Source organism: Coffea eugenioides, chromosome 1 (genome assembly GCF_003713205.1).
Source record: "Coffea eugenioides isolate CCC68of chromosome 1, Ceug_1.0, whole genome shotgun sequence".
Classification (NCBI taxonomy): domain Eukaryota; kingdom Viridiplantae; phylum Streptophyta; class Magnoliopsida; order Gentianales; family Rubiaceae; genus Coffea; species Coffea eugenioides.
In genome coordinates, this window is record NC_040035.1 from 44,701,168 (window position 1) to 44,721,116 (window position 19,949).

The 19,949-nt window shown below is 35.5% G+C and overlaps 2 protein-coding genes across 10 annotated transcripts; one reads left to right on the top strand and one right to left on the bottom strand.

Moving 5' to 3' along the window:
• Positions 1-31: 31 nt before the first annotated feature.
• On the bottom strand, positions 32-14,646 carry LOC113763573 (polycomb group protein EMBRYONIC FLOWER 2). Of its 9 annotated transcripts, none has more exons than XM_027307437.1 (23): positions 14,433-14,646; positions 13,542-13,651; positions 12,952-13,099; positions 11,570-11,625; positions 10,567-10,681; positions 10,320-10,479; positions 10,190-10,231; positions 9,035-9,174; positions 8,448-8,492; positions 7,992-8,054; positions 7,774-7,895; positions 7,063-7,127; positions 6,043-6,095; positions 5,873-5,926; positions 5,734-5,793; positions 4,653-4,699; positions 4,422-4,543; positions 3,061-3,247; positions 2,526-2,574; positions 1,936-2,019; positions 1,652-1,731; positions 1,097-1,186; positions 32-499 (listed from the first exon to the last, which is right to left on the bottom strand). In XM_027307437.1, exons 2-23 carry the CDS (start codon positions 13,574-13,576, stop codon positions 361-363), a joined length of 1,956 nt encoding a protein of 651 aa, XP_027163238.1. In that variant the 5' UTR covers positions 13,577-13,651; positions 14,433-14,646; the 3' UTR covers positions 32-360. The 9 variants fall into 9 exon arrangements, with proteins under 9 accessions (XP_027163238.1, XP_027163281.1, XP_027163254.1 ...); XM_027307480.1 differs by having other exon boundaries at positions 3,061-3,166; positions 12,952-13,120; XM_027307453.1 differs by having other exon boundaries at positions 3,061-3,196; positions 12,952-13,120.
• A 2,240-nt stretch (positions 14,647-16,886) lies between these two features.
• Positions 16,887-19,210, top strand: LOC113773403 (probable transcription factor At5g61620). The gene is made up of 5 exons (XM_027318047.1): positions 16,887-17,169; positions 17,975-18,189; positions 18,340-18,399; positions 18,619-18,717; positions 18,944-19,210. The coding sequence occupies exons 1-5, from the start codon at positions 16,887-16,889 to the stop codon at positions 19,208-19,210; spliced, it is 924 nt and encodes a 307-aa protein (XP_027173848.1).
• The last annotated feature ends 739 nt before the right edge of the window (positions 19,211-19,949 follow it).

Below are 19,949 nucleotides of genomic sequence, written 5' to 3' on the forward strand. Positions count from 1 at the left end.
ACACAATAATGATTTAAAACTGTACAACAAATTGAAAAAGAAGAGCTTGTCCTCTTAACTTGAAGAATTGACACATGAATAAGTTCTTAATGTTCACCAATAAACTTGGGTCCAAAACTGTTTTACACTGCTGATTTCAGAAAAAGGTAATGAAGCCTCCTAGAGTTGCCAAAAGAATAAAAAGGTGTAGAGAGAAGGGGGGATGTATAGAGAGCCAGATGAATGTATATGTTACGTTGGCAAGATCTACATCCATGGACGTTTACAATGGGCAACAATCGCTTTCACCTCTCGAACCAGCTCACATCATTCCATGGATCTTCCAGTAGAGAACAACTCATCACGCCCAGTGATGAAAAACTAATCACCACCTTTACTGCTTGTCATAGGGTCATTGTCTTTGTTTTGGCATTGTTCAAGAATTATATTACAATTGTTCATAGTACGCGCATCAAGCAGACCATGGTTCCATAACTTTATCATGAACAGTCTCCAACACCTGCAAGCAGCATTAGAGAGAATTAAAAACTTGTGAAGGAAAATATAATCATGTGTTAAGTGAACAATCAGAGTAGAAACCTTTCCTCAAAGTAGGCAAATTTATAGAACATCTTTTACAGTAATTAAAAACTAGTGGCATAGGCACATTTGATGTGAACGAAAACCAGATATAATCTGATTGTTATATATGCATATGGCATGATTTTTTATTAGTAGCATCCTCGTCTCCCTCCCTCTTCATGCTTAGAACATTTATCAACAAGCCTTTTGAGAGTGCACGATCACTAAGAGCACGCACCCTCATTATTTTAAATTGTCCAGCCACAAATCAGTTATGGAATTTTCCTTACAAATATATTACTGAAAATAGCAAGTAGAAAGCTAAAGGGATTCCTTAATCCGTTTTCCGTATACACCAATCCATACATACAAATTATATAGTAATATCCTAGCATGCATGTTTCTACCCAGCGCATGCATTTCAGGAAAAACTGGAAAAAGAATTGGAGTTTGGCAGAATAGAAGACAGTCATGTAAAGCATGATTCCAAATTTTACGAAAAAGAGAAACACACAAGTGAACAAAGAGACCCTACCAAAGCAATGCAGGTGCCTGGACAAGATTCTGTGCATGCAACCTTGAAAACGCCTCACAAGCCCAGGGAACATGACCATCTGCCAGCACCCTATGGTAATGACACATGAAACACTTTACATCAAGGACAATCACAATCCAAAATAAAATGTCCTTGTACTGATAAAAGTTTCAACCAGTAAAGCAATAAAATGTTGCAATGCAAAACATTATAGGCTCTGCCCACAACACAGTATGAACTATTACAAACTTCCACAAGTAAGAACAATACTCAAGGTAGAAAGAAAGGGATAATTGCACTCCGGTGGTGCTTTCTGCCGAGCTCATATGCACTCAACAAACATCCAAGATTAAGAATAACAATCGAGACAAAGGAACTATAAATGATACTATATGTCTGGACCACATCGGACTTCAAAAACATTCAACGAATTATCTAATCAGTACGTAATTTTACTATTTCAATATTCACAAAAAAAAAAAGCAAAAAGACATTGCTTCTAGCATAACATAAAATCAACGATAAAGACACATCGAGAGCAAGAACAACAATCACCTTTGTTTTCGAACAAAAGAGTTCCAGAGATGCATCATTTGCTTTTCATCTTTCGTAACATCCACAAAGTCATCTAGCATCTGCAATGAATTAAAATTAAGCATTGCAGCATGAGTTCACCAACAACAAAAGAACAAGTTCGCTGAAATTCAAGGAAGCTTTAATAACATCAGACACATAACCCGAGGCTCCAGCATCAACAAACTCAGTGTCACTTGGTAATATAGTGAGCATGCTTAATAGATGCAGTATAAGCTTAATAGTAGTATAATGACTAGACATACCCTTCGATCTTCCAAATCTGCTACATCATCATCAACTTCATCCTCACTGTCCCGATCAGATAAGACTTGCTCCAATGCCATTGGCTGAATAAAGGGAAATCAAATTTCAGATATTTCATGGCAATAAATATGAAGCAGCTGCCTACTATAGTTTGCTACAAAAAGGATGACATCCAATCCCAAAATATGTTGTGGAGCATCATAACATGTCCAGCAATCTAGACCCTGAAGCAACTATTGGGATACCACCAAGCAAGATAGCAGTCATCAAGTTTGAAACCATATTGACACCAAGGTCTCAAACACCAGGTTTTTGTGCAGTGCATAAAACCAGAATCTGCCTCGCACTCTATTAGTTCAAATTCAAATCTTTGGACCTTAACCAAGAAGACAAAGTATTGTCTGGCTCAGTGAGAGCGATAGGGAACCAAAAATATCAATAAGCATTCCAAATTTATACCAATTAGAACTTCATCAAGGGATTAATAGCTACCATTTCACTGTTAGCCAAGAGACAGATAAAAAGAGCAGAAAAAGGATTCATAAATTAGGAATATCATTCATTTAAAATAACGAAAAGAATCAGTCACCTGAGCTCTGTGTGAATGAAAGAACTGCCTCTTCTGCAACAGCAAACGGCTGGGAGGCAAACCAAAAAGACAAAGAAAGAGACACATCAGACATAAACCAATACCAGCAAATCACACAAGTAGCCTCAGGAGGACAAAACCTAATTCTGTTATCAAAGGGGGGGAAAGAAAAGAGAGGGGGGGGGGGGGGGGGGGGGAGAGAGAGAGAGAGAGAGAGTCTGCTGGCTTTACTTTGGAAGATAAGGAAGCTTCTCATCAATCAAAAAGATCAGAAATTTCATGATGACAGCTATAAACACAACTTAGACAGAATCTCCAGCAATATGACCCCATAGTACAGATATCACAAAGTAAAAGGGTGCCAATTTAATGTAGATCAACACAAGCAAATAACCTTCCAGCAAAATCAAACACCTAATACAGACACTATTGTCCATGACAAAATTCGAATAGATTTATCCAGAAGCTTGGAACACCAAACTAAATGCAATTAGATGTGTAAAACTTGCTCATTATAATCACTTTGTTAGCATACTTCCTGGGATCCGAGCGTTCAACTGATAACTTCCTTGTTTTTGCAAATTGCAGCACAGTTGGAGGTGCAATGTTACTTCCAGGCACTGAAGGAAGACATTCAGGATCTGCATATGAATTTCCAGCTGAGGATAACCCTGGGATATTTGGACTAGATGCATCATGTTCTACAAATTCTGCAACACCTTCTAATAGTTACAAACAATTTATTAAGTGAGACAACAACAACAAAAGACCCCTGATTTCAAACTATTTTATGCAACTTTAAGAAGATTGACAAGATGACATGAAGATGTAAGCTTCCAATTCCTCCTCATATGATCAGGAGAAATTGCAATGAGAAGAAACCACTACATAACTCTTAGAAGACACCTTGTCCCCACATGACTTGAACTTGTAAGTGTTTACGTACTAATGCAGCATGATAATGCAGGAACATTTCTACTAGAAAACTGAAGCAGTCAACTAGAGGAGGAGGGGAAGAACAATATTTCTTGGCATTTTAAGCACTATCCAGATTTCGTAGTTCAAGTGAAAACAGATAAGCTCCACTTCCAAGGGCATGCTATCACATCTTACACACACAATAAATAAGTTTGGATAGGGTATTATTTGAAATATTATTTGGAATAATTACTGTAGCACTTTTTATGATGTGATGTATGTGAGATAAAAAGGTGATTGGGAATATAAAAAGGTGGGTTGGAAAATGTGTTTATGATGCAAGCGAAATAATATTTGGGATAAGTTGACTATCCAAACAAACCCGATCGATATCATATCTTGGCATTTTAAGCACTATCCAGATTTCGTAGTCCGTCTTCAGAAGTGCATTTCATAAAACTATTCTTGTCAAGAACTAAAACTGAAAAGGTCATACTACTAATACCATACACAGACAGGAGAAAATTTTAAGCCACAACTGGGAAGGTAGTTATAAATAGCTATAGAAAATGCCATTCATGTCATTAGCCATGACATCTGCATCAGTTAATATATAGTCCCTAAACCCCAACTTAAATGTTCCACTAATTTACCCATCTGTAATGAACATCTCATCCTCCAATTCTCTAGGAGAGTAAAGAACTATAACATTACTTCCAAGTACTGACAAAATTATGGCCCATGATTTGAGCTTTCAAATGCTCTAAAGATTATCAAGAAGTATGTCTCAGCACCAGCAAAAGTCCCATTGATTGCATGTTTTGAAAGGCAATGACACGTTGGGCCAGACTAAGAAATTTCGCTTTGGGATATATGAAGGTTAAGTTGATGGATCACCCAAAGTGAAAGTCTCATCTAATTTTACAAAAGGAAGTATGCAAATGAACATAAGATAAACTTATATATGACAACTCATACCATCAGTCTTATCAAGAAGTTCGTCAAAAGATGCAGGTAAGCTTGAATCCAAGACAAGCGGATGTACATGCTTCGCATTTTGAACTAGGCTCTTTCTTTTTCGGCGTCTCAATGGCTTTGAACTGCATATACATTATACTGGTCCTTGTCACTAAATTTATCAGATTTCACCAAACTGACAATATATGATGTGCAAAGAATATCAAAACTGAAGCTTAGAAGAGTACATACCAAAAGAAAAACGTTTGCTGCTTGGGATCAACACCATCTGCAACAATCTAGTCACATGGTGCAAAATGTCCATTACATACTTGAGAATGACCCACCCTTTTTTTAAAACAAAACGTTGGAAAACAAATTTTCAACCAGCAAAGGACAAAAAAGTACTCTTAGATCACAAGTGAAAAACCTATGATGCAGACGTATCTAAACAAGGCAAAAAATGTGTTTCACAAGTATATATATCTCCCTCGAAATGTAACCAATTTTTTTCATGTAACAACCATAAAAGCATGTCATGGGCACTATTCATACTTTCTTGTTATTTATCCATCAGTTCGCAGACTGATCCTGGAATGGTTAGGCTGGGGTGAACATCTACATCTGTTTACGTCTGTCTACTTCTAGGGCTTCAATACGCTATTAACGAATCAATTGATGAGGGCAATTTAAATCCCTTTAACCAATTACAATTGCATGTCACCATTCCAAGAATCAGGTATAACTTAAATCAATAAATGCACTCTAATGTAATCAGAATAACTCACTAGCAGTAAGAATTACATAATACTTGCCAAAATAACTCCTGACACAACATTAGATTTGTTCATACATCTAAGATTTTTCCTTAGTTCTCATGTTCATTTTATGAGGCATCTGTGTTGATTAAACAATTAGAAGATGTACTATGTCTTACATGTCAAATAAGAATCTAATAAATGTATTTATGCATATATATATATATGATGATATTTTGCAATTCCCTCTCCAGTCAATTACAGTACCCAAAAGACCACTTGGACTTGATGAATTGCCAAGAATTTTAAGAGGCGTCTATGTGATTAAACAATTAGGAAGAAGTACCATGTCTTACATGTCAAATTAGAATTTAAAATATGTATCCATGCCTAGACATATGATGATATGCTAGGAGATACTTTTTCTCTATGCAGGACTTCAATATTTTTTTATTGTAAAATCACTGGCGTATGACAGTAACTCCACACCATGAACTTTTCATATATGTTCAACTCAATAACCAACATCACAAATATCTCCAATTTAATTTTCCCGTATGAATCAGTCTCCTCACCTCGGATCTCCAAATGTCTGTCTTCACTGACACATTTACAGCTTGATATTCTTCAGTCACCTATATGATAATAGAAGATCAGCTTCCATAGTTCAAGAAAGAAATGTCAGCCTCAAGAAGAAAGCTGAAGTTTACTAACCCAGAATTCAAAGTTGAAGAGATCGTGCGATGTGGATAAATGATACCTCAAGCCCTAAAAGATCACAATACTCATAAGAAACTTTTGAGATACAAATAATCAATTGCATGTATCACTTAAAAACAACAAAAAAAAAAAAGAAAAAAGAAAAATCTCAAAACCACAATCACCTTAAAGCTAGCACATTTGACCAAGCAAAAAGGACAGGAGAAGTCTTCAGTAACTGCAAATTCAGAGCAGCTAATAAGTTTATCACCTATACAATGTAAATTATCACCTTGTACCAGTAGGGATGAATGATATTTCATCAAGTTAATCACCTGGTTTTCCAGACAATATAAAATGTGTTTGATCAGAAACTATAGTTAGTAGACATCGTATTACTTTTGCAGAAGACTTTTAAATGACCTTTTGTCAATTTCTCCTAACAGTTAAAAACACCAACTAAAATATGACTTCCCAAACCAATCCATTAACTTAAAAATAGGGAAATAAACCATAGCATTAGAAGAGATGCAACAGAGGAAGAATCATTTTGAGCACTGTTTAACTCCAATGTTCTTTGTGAGTGTTCTGTTGATGCACTTTTCTGTGATACACAACATGGTTTTCAACTTCAAACTTGAAAAGTTAATGGCATCCAGAATAAAGTCAGCTTCATTAGTCCAAGACACCATAGCAGTAGATTATGTGAAGAATTTGGACAGTACGAACAATACAAAATAAAGTAAAACTACAGATAGTGAGCTTTGAATGAAATCCTAGCATACATGTTAATTGCGGTCTAGGTTTTGCCAATTAGCATACCAAATCAAGCCCAACCACATCTGTAAGACTCGAAGATAAGACAGAGTCTAAATCTACATAGATCTAATCCACAAAGATCCAGTTAAATTAAGTCTATCTGTATGATATTAGATGTAAACAAAGATTAACACACAATTTCTTTCAGTAGCTACCATATACATTTAATCTGTAAGATACTCATTAATACTTCAGGCAATTTGGACCTAGCATACTTTAGGATCTAGGCTCATGTCAAAATTTTTAAGTCTTATCAAACATCAGACTTTATGCCCCAAAAAAAAAAATCAGACTTTAGAATTTGAAAAAAAAATCACCATCACAATAAGTTGATAGCACTACTGAAAGGATTCGTCCCAATTGCATTGAAAAGAGATTAATATTACCTTCAGTCCTTTGCAACTTATTGTTATAGTACCTGTAGTTGAAAACTACATTTCCAGTCCTTAACCTATAATGTGATAGTCAGAGTTAATAATTTGCAGGTTGTATTCACAAGAGACAGATTGGTAATAAGTCAAACATCATTTACAGTAAATATCTTCAGTTCAACAAAGACTGAACCAACAAAAGAGAGGGCTCTGCACTGGTGCCAAATCAAATAAGTGAAATCTAGAATAGCAGGCGTCCTAGGAGTGCAGACATCCTGACATGAAGCTCGATAACATAAAAATGAACTCATGAAATAAACATCCAAAGAAGATATTTTCTGTTTTCATAATGCAGCAAAAGAAAAGGAAGGATAAACAAACCATATTTATCTAAAAGTCACTTCTTACTCTAAAAGGTAGACTATTTTTTATCTAAGCAAACATAAAAGTCATAAAAAAAACTATTTTCAACTTGAACAATTGCTGATTCAGGCATTAGAGCAAATTTGAACAGGGTTCAATTGTCTTGAGACAATGTGGATTATCATTGGTTTGGATTGGTATAGAATGGAAGTTTAACACCAAAATGCCAGTGTAAGATATGCTCGTTAAACGAATAAGAACTAGTGTGCAAATAGTAGCTCTCTGGCACCAGAAACACTGCAAAGAACTAACCTACATAGAGTGCACACGTGAACTTATGAGTGCAGAAAGATGGGACTTCACCTTACAATATGCGGCAATGACGAGGAGGGGATATCATTATAGGAGTAAGAATCATAAGGAGATCTATCCTTCGCTCCAACTTCTTCTGCAGTGACTATGACTTGCAATTGCTGCGATGAAGCCTTTAATGGCCAAAGCAGTAAAAATCATAACAAAATGATAATTGAACTCAAAGCTGATAAGACCATAATACAGCCACATTAGAGAATTAGGAGTACCAGAGTTCCAGAAGAATGGGCTGTCTGAAATGAAACACATCTATCCTCTTCCAAACAGCTTGACTGTTCAAGGAACCACAAAATTCATCAAAAAACTATAAGCAGAAAAATAAAATGCACCACTAGACCTACACATAAGCTAAGAGAATGAAATCGTCCCTCTGTTCATAGCTAAAGACATTAGACTATCAATACGTCACTGAACTGCAACATTCAAAAAATTACACTTTAATTCGTCCCCAGCCATTGATTGAAAGAATAGAACATGATTTAGGGAAAACAAAAAGGTATTTTACTCCCATCTAAACAAATTTAAGGGAAACAACATAAGCACAAGTTTGTTTTGACAGCAATTTGGGGAAAAAAACATCATGTGTAATATCCTATACTACAGAATGGCTGGGGCGGAAAAACAATTGTTGGCAGCACTAAACTATTTCTTTATGTAATGCTTACCAAAGGATTAAACATGTTCTCACCTTGGAGGCAGCAAAGGGGAACCTGTAGAGACAACTACTCAATGAAGCAGTAGCCAAAGCAAATATATGTTTCCACGTTTTTGGTAAACTTAGGGTAAACAGAGTGCAAAAATCACTGAGCATATTGGATGAAATTATGTTCCCAGGTTGAAAGGAGTCCATAAAAGAACAAATATTGGTTCTATAAAGTCAACATTCCTCCACATATGAAAGAGACACCAAAACGTGGAAATTTTCAAAGAATAAATATTGGTTCTACAAAGTCAACACCCATCCACATATGATAGGGACACCAAAACGTGGAAATTTTCAAACTAGGGGCACCAATATGTGGAAATTTTCAAACCATAGATAAAAAAGTAACCACTCCTGCTAGACAGAATCACAATTTTCTGATGAATCTGTTTTCATATCTTTTAAAAACGTAAACTAAACTTGGGCATTAAGGATTACTATAATGAGTAACATCAGATATATCTATCAATTCATTTATAGTGATGGACGGCTCCAATGTTCTTACAAAAATTGATAATTGACTAACAGTAGCTATACGTTCTAACATACCGTCATAAAACAAGGGTGCATGTCAACAGTAGATAGCATCTCAGCTCTCTCGCCTAAACTCAAGTTTGGAGACTTCTCCCAGGACAAGTGAATTAACTCCATTGGTATCTTGCCCAACAAGCAGTGCCCTCCAGCATTTGCTATTACCAAGACACACACAAATTAAAAAGCTGAAGCAAAAAATAAAAGACAAGATTAGCAGTTTCCCTACAGTTCAAAGTCATCTAATTTAAACAAAGCAGAACTGCAGCAGTGGAGAAACACTTCAATTTATTGAACCTAGGGTGATTTGACTATCATATAGGTTTAATCATCTAAGATTTTGAGAAAATACAGTCTTAAGCCAATACTAGGAGAAGCTTCAAGGTTGTCCAAATGCACACAGCTTCTGTCATTTACATGGTAGATGTAGAACTATGAAACTATAGCTTGTTGCTTGTGATGTACACAATCAATAATAAGCTTATGAAAATTGAAAAAGTTCAGGATTTAACATACGTTACCCCACATGCTTGATATAACCATTCTGATGAGTACACCATTTGACTACACACAACTATAAACAAACAATTTGAATTCACCAAGTCAATCAGTTATTTGACTATCAAAACTAGATCTCTGTTTGGATTCTTCAGATTTTCAAATACTACAAAAATTTTTAAAAAGTACTCTAAAAAGTAGTCTAAATTTTTTTTTATGTTTAAAAAATATTCTAAAATATATTTTAAAAACTCTACTACTCTTAAATATTCCAAAATATTTTCTAAAAATATCCCAAAATATACTCTAAAAACTCTGCTACAGTAAAATTTTTCAAAAACACCCCCAAAAACACCTAATCCAAATGGAGCAGAACCTTATCTGTCAAATGTTAGAATCAGACTTGCTTTAGTAACTGTGAATGCATTAAATTACTTTAGCAAGTGCTTCCCTATGAAATTAGATTAGGTATAATGAAAGAAAAAGTACTCATTAAAATGCAACTAAATACAGTTAACCAAAATGTAAAAAAGATAGCATCCATTTGATTGCTTTTCTCCCAATAATCCAACTTATTTGTCCAGGCTGCGTAGCACCTTAACATTTTGCATGCAAAGGCATCTTTAGGGACCTCTATTCAAAGAACACTAAGAATGAAAAAGCATCACGGCTTACATGAAAATGAGGAAACATCCATGCGATCTCTAGTGAACTCCACTGAAAAGAATGGCATAAGTAGTAGAAATAGCACAGTTAAGATTTCAATATCTGAATATATGATCAAGAAACACGCACACTGGCATACCACGGCTGATGAACAAGATAGCAAGAGAGCCAGATTTTATCTCTGCTGATAGCTTATTGATCTCAGGGAGAATAAAATTTGCTTGAGCATGATTTACTCCTTCATCTCCATGAAAAGAGGTCAATATGCAGGACCGATTGAAATTATAAGAAGCACAACCCTGTGGGACATCAGACTAAGCCAAATTATGAATCTTGGAAGAAAACCACAAGCTTGAACTGATAGGATAAACTGAATGTACTTCTACCTCAGTGAATTCGGCACTAGAAGCAGGTTTTCCTAACATTATGCACAAAGGAAACAGGCTTTGAATTTGAAAACCATCATTTACAGTAGCTGGCAGCGAGACTGTCATTTGTATCCTGGTGATTCAAAATAGTTTAGTCAGAAGCCACTGAAAATGCATTAACATGCAGAACGGATGATAGCACCATTTTTATTACTCAAACGCACCAAAAATTGCAACATGAAACAAGAAACCTTGTAGATACGTTACACATTTCCAAATGAATATATGTCCTCAAATAGCTTTGAATAAGCTCCATGTGAAGTGAAAATCCTAAGCCTCTTGCTCAGCCTTGCATTCTCAATATCATTAAACCCAGAGAAACAAATATTCAACAACCTGAAGACCTACCTTTTCTTAAATTCTCACTGCATTTGAAGATATTAAGACCTTTACATCTTCATCTACTTTAAACTATTTAAAATTTGGCTGGAAACTAATTACTAATGAAAGACAAGCCTAATTAGTACGCCCACACTAAACTGCCCAAATTCTATAAGTAAAACCAGCCAAGCCAAATGTTTTAACGGATTGGCTTTAATCCAACATTTAATTAAAAAAGAAAGAAAGACAGAATCCAAAGCTTTTACAGCAGACCTGCAACTGAAGTCTGTTAAAATTACTGCCAAGAGCTGCTTTGAGAAAAACACAATTACATAAAAAAGTGATAAGGAAAAGAGTTGCAATCTTGGAGACAGAAGGCAACCCAAAACTGAAGGTAAATAGGAAAGGTTCTCCCTACACAGCTACAGCCAATCTAATCCCCTTCAAGGGACATCTCAAAAGTTAAAAATCCAAAAATATAAAAACAGCTAGCATAATTCACAGATATATTAGGCAGCAAGGCTGAGAAGATCTTACATCGGATTTTAAGTTTGGACTTCAAATAATGTAAAAAATAAAAGAATATATACTATGTAAAATGGAAAAAGAGAAAACAATTGTTAGTTTCAAGTGAAGCTACCTTCTTTTATGCTTTGCTTGTACTTTGTATCGTAAGCATCTCTGAAGAAATGAAGGCTGCATAAAGACCGATATACAGGTTAGAATCTGGCAGAGCAGTTAGAGTACCATCAGTCTACAATCAATTAAGTTTAAAGGAGAAACCAGAAGCATAAAGTCAAAATATTGTCCTTATTCTCTCTCTTGACAGTACATCTCAAACTACATCACAAAAATATACAAGCTCTTAGATATTTTCAAATATACTACACTTGTCAACTCCATCTCCCTAAATCAGAAACAATTGAAACCAAAACCTCCTAAACTTCGATAAATCGCTTGGCAACTCGATCTACAAAACTAGCATGAGATTTTCAATCAATAGTTCATACATTTTCTCATGGAAACACGACAATATACTTAAACTTCCTGATTCTCTAGTGCAAACTAAATTAGATGTAGTCAGTAACTTCATCAGCTTTCTCCAACATCTGTGTGGATGTTATCCAGTCACGTTATCAAACCCATCTGTGCTCAGGTAAATATGTTCTTCACATGTTAACTTCAATTTTAAGTTGGAAAGTAGAAAACCTGTTGTTAACCTTATGGGTCCCACTGTGTAAGACAATAACAAGCACTTGTAACAAAATTGACAACACCAAACATCATATTTATAGATAGTGTAATTAGTTTCTTGAGTCTAGATATCTCAAGAATGCCTCTGAGAGTTCCATTTGTGGAGTTGGAGAGACTACAGATACTTATACTAGAGCTCATCTTTCCCTTTCTTTTGGTCCTATTATTTACCTTGAGGATGAATATGATATCACAATGTTGCCTTTTCCTCTACCAGAAGATCTCAGACGTATTAAGACAAATGCAAAGGGCATAAAATCATCATTACAGCTTAAACAAGCACAAGAAAGTATCACTATAGCTTAGCTTCTCAACATACTAAGCTTAAGCTGTTTGGAGAACATATAACTATTAGGACAACCTTGCTACAATACACTTGAATACCATGTTCAAGTGGCTTAGAGTCTCAATAACAGATCACTCAGCCTAGCAAATTATGCAAAAAAATTCACAAAGTCAAACCGAAAATTGATGCACTAGAACTTTGACCAAAAGAAGAATACAACTACTTGGATGCTAAAAACAGTCCAACTAATCTATCTTCATCAATGTGAATGTTCTTGATGGTAATTTGAACCATATTTACATCAAAAGGACAGAACTTAATGGTATTCGAATTATCACATCTTCAGACACAACTTTGATATTACACACATTCAATATGTCATACCTGTTTCATATATGAAACAATATCCTTCAAATTTCAACAAACAATGCATTTTGATTACTAGAAGCAAGGTCAAAAAACTCATTAGTGAAGTGAATTACATCTATAATTGCACGTCGCTGAAGGATGTTGTATAGTTCTACAGGTTTGCAATAAATTGAAAGGCTTTCTTCAGCTGCAATTTCCTCCTCAGCAGACAAATTCAGACGAGAATCTTGGCGACACATCTGATCTGGCCCTCTAGAACAACTGCAATTGCAAAGAGAATTCCTGTTCCACGAATTAGAATATAATGATGTGTCTATCCTTGCTCTAGTGACCATAGTTAAAGTGCCTGGTTATTTCATAATTATTGAGTGGGCAAAAGGACCACAGAAAAAAAGAAACTAATCCACAACTTAGGTGCCAATATCTAGCACCAGAAAAACTAGTAATACAAAAAGCCACTAATGAGAAAAACAAATCCAGTTGCTCAGTACAAATAAATAACATGAGGGAGAAGGGGTGAGTGTGAGTGTGCACCTGCGTGCACGCGTGCGTGCGTGCGTGTGTGCGTGTGTATAAGAGAGAGAGAGAGAGAGAGAAGACCCCTGTCAGTATACATCCTCAAAATACAAGCAACTACTTGCATCACTAACCAAAAAAATGACAATTGCATGAAGAGAGGTAGCTCCAAACAATGACAGCTTACGTGGTTTCACGAGCCACTAAAGGTATGCCTGGCATCCTTGTTAGGCAAAATCAGGATAAATGAGCATAGCTCCTCAAAACCTTGACATAACAAGTTAAGAAACTTTAAACCTGTGACAAGTGACCCAAGTCAAAACCCTTCGTCTACTGCCAAAGATAAGGAGATTACTAAGAAGCAGTCAAATATTTCCGCTAATCTCGAAAACACAACCAACAATACCATTTGAAACAAAATTGGAAAGTAAAAGGCAGGACAAAAAAGCAAGGATATTTATGAACTAAAACAAAATCACCCAATAGATAAAGGCAACGAGTGTTTATCGGCGTCAATGCAGAGAGAAGGCAAGTAGCAAATTTACAATCACAATATCAAGTTAAACAAAGAAAAAATAAAACGGAAAAAGAGAAATGGTATGCAGATACATAAAAACATGCACACACACACATACATACCATATAACAGATATACCTAAACAAACATCAAAACAAGGAAACAACAAAGACACGGTTAAAAATAGGAAATCACAATCATGATACTTCATGGTCATTCTAGTTTGTATATCAGAGCCATATTGAATAACAGACTCAACTGTGCAATTTAATCAGTCAAGATAACCACTGTTTAATCAAGCCAAATAACACCAATGTACAAAAAATACCGCAAAGCCAAGTTTGGTTCCAGAAGACAGAATTGCTCCAAAATTCTAATTTAAACGACAAAGAGAAAAATATGCTATTAAACCGGAGCTGGAATCCAACCATGTATGATTAGGGATCAGGAATTCTAACACGTAAAGAAATAAAAATGCATGAAATCAATTAAAAAGCCGCAGATATCATGCCAAACCCATACAACAAACAGAAAAAACAAACAACGGAGATAAATAATTACCTTAAAATAATGGAAGCCCTAATTCTCACAGTCCCCAAATCAGGAACTTGAATGCTAAGAGAAGTTGGAGAGAGAGACAGAGGAGTAAGAGTTGAACGGGTTTAAGTAGGAGCTGACAGGTTTTCAAAGCGACGGCGTTCCGATTTGAACCGGATGTTTCCTTAGGGGTGATGGGGCTACCGGCTACCGGCTTACAAGCGGCTAGCGGCTCTCGGACAAACTGGTGGTGTTAGTGTCATTCTGTCTCATTCTTAAGAGGCCACGTCAAATGAAGTTATGAAGAGCTTTCAAATGAAAAAAAAGTGCACAAAAAATTAAGAAAAGAAACAAAATAAAATATCAATGGCCTCCCCTGTAGGTTTTTAAATATCAATAACCTCCCCAACATTTGCTTTCGTACTCCAGATTCAACGATTTTTTTTTTTTTTATAATCCAAATGCAACGATATTAAATTGGGAGAATCAAGAAATACTTAAATACTCTGTCCAACTACTTTTCTTTTCAAAATTGCTAGGACGCAATCTATTTGCAGTAAACGATATACCAAATCAACAACGTTCTCGAATATTTTCGGAATACTTTACATACATCTTGAACTTTAAATGAATAGTTGGCATATAACACCAATGTGCATTCATAAATCTTAAGCTTTAAATAATCTTTAACTATGGTATGCACAAACCATTTAGTGAAAAACGTTAAGCATTTTTTTGCAATCAAACTGGGAAAAAAAATGAGGATTCAAATTAGGAAGTACTTTAATGACCGAAAGATGTTTTAATTTGGGCATAAACAGCAACAATCTTTAACAAATTAATGGTAAATATAGTAGCTTATAGTACAACTAAGAAATAGGTAGATAATAATAGTTAAGGTCATAAAATTTATTAAATAGATTGATACTCAACTACTTTCATTTCATACTTTCATACATTCCTTTCTTTGCTTGTTTTTGTGAGTAATCGAGTAATTAAAGTTCAAATCGAGCAATTATTATCAACACAAATTCATTAATTACGAAATATTCCAAGATTTCACGCCTTTAATTGCCGGAGGTCGAGCAATTATTATCAACACAAATTCATTAATTACGAAATATTCCAAGATTTCACGCATTTAATTGCCGGAGGTGACCATGTCACACATACAAAATTTCTGAAAATATTTTCCTCATTTGATACGTGGATTTAGATAAGTCGAATCTCAATTATTGCGTTCGTTGAATCCACTTTTACATTAAAAAAAGTAATGTTTTGATGAATATGTTTAAACCTAAAAGTTCATGGCTTCTTTTAGGTTGGAGAAATAACTTATTGGTAATATTTTTCTCATATGATATGTGGAGTTAGATAAGTCTAATTTCAACTATCGTGTTCGTTGAATCCATTTTTACATAAATAATAAAGTAATATTTTGATGAATATACTTAAACCTAAAAGTTCATGGCTTATTTTAGGTTGGAGAAGTAACTCATTGGTCATATGAACAACTTAAAAGTCCAATTACTAGTTAATTTTTGCTAGTGTACATTTACTATATATTTGTACATTTAAGTAGAGGATAGGACCATAAATCACCACCTGAAGTTCGAACTAATTACTCTTGATGCTCACAATAATTTCATATTCAACGCTCAATAACATGTTTGAGCAAGAAACACAACACCAAAAGAAAAAAATGAAAACTCTTTAGCACCAAAAAAGCGATTGCTCAAACTTCATGATAACCATTTATCCATAAGGGAATCAGATAAGTATGGGAGCGTTTAATAAATCACAATATAAATGTAATAGAGAACTTGAAAAAGTTTTTGACATATTTTCCACTTTCAGCAATCAATATACCAAGGGCTTTCTCATTAAATATGTGTTAAAAGTCCAAAATTCAATTTGCAAATTTTTAATTAGTTGTATTTTAGAAAATTGTAATGATTATTAGATAATTAATTGCTCAGTGAGGTTAACACTGAATTTTCTAGAAAATTAAAATTGATGTATGTTATATACAAGCTAAATGCTTTCATTTTGATTGTATGTCAACTGAAAATGGAAATGATCTAGAGACGAGTAACGATAATGCCGAGATTAGTAAAACTAATGAGGGGGGTTATGAGGTTCACACTAAATCCAAACTACGAGAGATTTATATAGCTTGTAAAATTAGAGGGGGGTTATGTAAAAATCAGCTTTATCACAGGGGGTAAAGTATAATTTTCCCTATTATAAATTTAAGACCAGAGTACTTCGTCCTTGAAGCACCGAAATGGACTGGCTTATTTTTGCCTAGTCTCGTGTTAGCATTTAGCTAGGAATCTGATAGTCTTGTACCCAACCAAAAAGAAACCTGGTTCTATGGGACATCTTCTTCGTCTCCGATCACTTATCAGCACAGTTTTTGTGGTAATATAAATAAAGCCATCATACAATTGTAGAGAGAAAAAGAGGGTCGGGGGAATGGTTAAAGCGTCGTTGAGGAAATGTTCCCATTGTGGGCACAATGGAAACTGCTCCAGAACATGCAATGGCAAAGGGATCAAATTATTTGGAGTAAAAATCAATGTGGTGGAAGATGATTATGCAAACCGGCAAAATGAATCGATTAGAAAGAGCAAAAGCATGGGAAATTTAGAGACATGCAATGGTGAATGCAACGTGCCCGATGATGCTGATGGTTATGTCTCTGATGGCCTCATTCACGAGTCATCTGGAGCCAAAACTGCCCACGAAAGAAGGAAAGGTTTGTTATCTCCAGATATATACATCAAGAATACTACCATGTGTTTTACAGTCTTGATCTGTATTCGAACGATCAAATTTCCTGACAGGATCGTGCAATATATATGGATCACCATCGTGGCTTATTTTCTGTTTTAAACGATTTGATGATCTATTCTCTATTAAGCTTTTGACTTTATCTTGAACCATCGTGTATTTAATCTATTTCTGCCCAATAACAGAAAGTGAGAATCTATGTCACCCGCCCGCCTCTTTATTCTTGGCCGGGTTTGAGTTGAGAAAGTTAACAATATCTTGTTGCTTCCAGTTTGAGTGCTGTTTATATTTTATCACTTTTGATTGGTATCCTTTGATTGTCTTTTCAATGTTAAAACTTCTAGACAAAAACACTCCACTTACAATTTTTTTCTAGTGCTCTACGAAATTCATGTACATCAGTTTTCACTTGGTTTTCTTGGCAACATCCGAGGTAGAATGGTGGATGATGAATTTGGTTTGCTTATTGGAGAATATCGTTTCCCAGATGTATATATTCTTTTCATGTTAGTGTAATCTACTCATCCTGTTGGGAGATGTAGTAAACCACATTATTGAAAAATCGTGGCTCCCATGCATGACAGTGAGATGAAGGATTTGAAGGTACTCGATGTTGCACTTGAATTGGGAAAATAAGGAACAGATAAGTGGTCTTGTTGGCTGTTGGACAAATTAATTAGTACAGACTACAGGGTCTTCTATCTTGAAGGATCAAAAGTTAATTTGTCAAAATTTCTGGATGATTAAAACTCATTCAATCTGTCCATCAGGAAAGCCTTGGTCCGAGGAAGAACACCGATCTTTCCTACTCGGATTGGAAAAGCTTGGGAAAGGCGACTGGAAGGGAATTTCGAAAAACTTTGTCCACAGCAGGACTCCAACTCAAGTGGCTAGCCATGCACAGAAGTACTTTCTCAGATTGATGACAGCAACCGAAAGGAAGAAACGCCGATCAAGCGTGTTCGACATACCTCTCGACGAAATGGTGGGACTTCATCCTGTGCCAGAATTTTCATCTTTCCCTCCTCTTTTTTTTTTTTTTTTTTTTGGTCTTTTGAGGTGGGGATACGTTACTATTATTATACACACAATTGATAGCACTTGATAGTTTTGATTTGCACGCGCATGTTCGCAGGCTTCAACTTCTAAACTGCCCTCTGCTTCAAACTCCCATGATGCTCCTATTTCACCACAGGTAATTGAGTTGGTCAGGAAATGTCGATATAGAAGTATACATTTCCCTCCATTTTGTAGTGATATGATACCACTGCCAAGTTGTAAGTGTTTGAGATCAGCCTAACAAGTAAATACTAGCAGATTACAGACGATCTACCTTTGTGGAATGGATTTTTAATAGACAAACATGTAATTACTTCATGGTACTTAAATGCATTATCTTTTCATCGTTTTCCAGGCAACCACCGCAGCGCAGGTTAAAACCTGTGAAAGACCCCCACTTTCACCCAGGGCTACAAGTCATGCTGTTTCTGACTTGCACCGTCCACGATACATGGTAATCAGAAAGGTTTTGTTGCTATCAATTTTAGTGAATGTATGTCGAAGGATAGCAGGTTTTGTAACTCTACCATGCATGTTTCCTTAAAAGTCACCAAATTTTTCGACAGATTTATGAATGTGAAGCCACATACGTTTTACAATTAAGAGCGGTATTTTGGATGACCTTCTGATTAGCTACAATATTTAAGTTTTCTTGGCTTGATTCATTATTTTTTATGCAGTTTGGTGTTCGCGATCATGGGCAGGGGCTTCCAGCTTGCACGCCGCCGCCAAATGTCTCATTTCTCCCCATCTGGAACTTCTCGAATCAAAAGTTTGCCCCTTCTCCGACTACAGCTGCAAAATATACTCGTGGCCCTGCTGTAGCTCAACCACCCAGCGCTGCATTTTCGCGGTTTCCTTCATATATTCCACCCTTAACAGGCCCTGCAAATGAAGCAGCTATCAAGGATGGACTTGATCTCGGTGTTCAAGCTCTTACATTATAATTTGACAGCAGGACATAATAGGAATTCACTGGCGATAAAGAGAATGGAATGTAATGATTAGTCTTATTGCCTCGTAAATTGAGCTTTTACTTTTGCTGCCGAAATTTCCATCGTGTTTTTTGTTTCACGGAGAACATCACACCTCATTTTCTCGACTTTACTTGCTTCACGTTATTAGATCGTCAGTAACCTTTGCATATTTCCCCGACAGAGTAAAAAGAAGGCAGTAATACAACAAAGCTCTGACACCAGTTGAGTTTGAAGATTAAATGAGTTTGTATACTGGAATTAGAGGCGGCAAAATGGGCGGGATGGACGGGATTTGCTTGGGTTTGAGTTGGAATCGAGTTATATGGGTTTGGAATCAACCTTATCCATATGTGTTTTGGGACTAACTTGGACGGGATCACTTTGGGATGGGTTTAGATTGATCCCGCCCAATACCCAAATCTATTTTCTACATATTTTTTTCCTTTAATTCATTTTTTATTTTTTATATAATTTTAATATTTTTTATTTATTAAATTTCTTTTAGTTTAATTAAATAAACATGCAAGTGCTTTATACTCAGGATTCCTACCAAAAATTGGATTAACAAATAAAGGAAAAGATAGATATACATCCATATGCCAACATATATCAAGATGGCCAAGTTACTTAGGGTATTGAATATTTATCCTCATCATTGTCTAAGGATGACAGGTCTAAACTTACTGAAATGCTGAAAATTCTTGTGGAT

What these genes read in the sequence shown, in the direction of transcription:
- LOC113763573 (XM_027307412.1), bottom strand. Translation starts at nt 13,576, where the DNA reads ATGCCAGGCATACCTTTAGTGGCTCGTGAAACCAC. An exon ending in TCTTCAACTTTGAATTCTGG is followed by an intron (nt 5,794 to 5,872) that starts GTTAGTAAACTT and finishes ATTATCATATAG; the next exon opens with GTGACTGAAGAATATCAAGC. An exon ending in CAGATTTGGAAGATCGAAGG is followed by an intron (nt 1,732 to 1,935) that starts GTATGTCTAGTC and finishes AATTCATTGCAG; the next exon opens with ATGCTAGATGACTTTGTGGA.
- LOC113773403 (XM_027318047.1), top strand. Translation starts at nt 16,887, where the DNA reads ATGGTTAAAGCGTCGTTGAGGAAATGTTCCCATTGTGGGCACAATGGA. An exon ending in TGCCCACGAAAGAAGGAAAG is followed by an intron (nt 17,170 to 17,974) that starts GTTTGTTATCTC and finishes TCTGTCCATCAG; the next exon opens with GAAAGCCTTGGTCCGAGGAA. An exon ending in ATGCTCCTATTTCACCACAG is followed by an intron (nt 18,400 to 18,618) that starts GTAATTGAGTTG and finishes ATCGTTTTCCAG; the next exon opens with GCAACCACCGCAGCGCAGGT.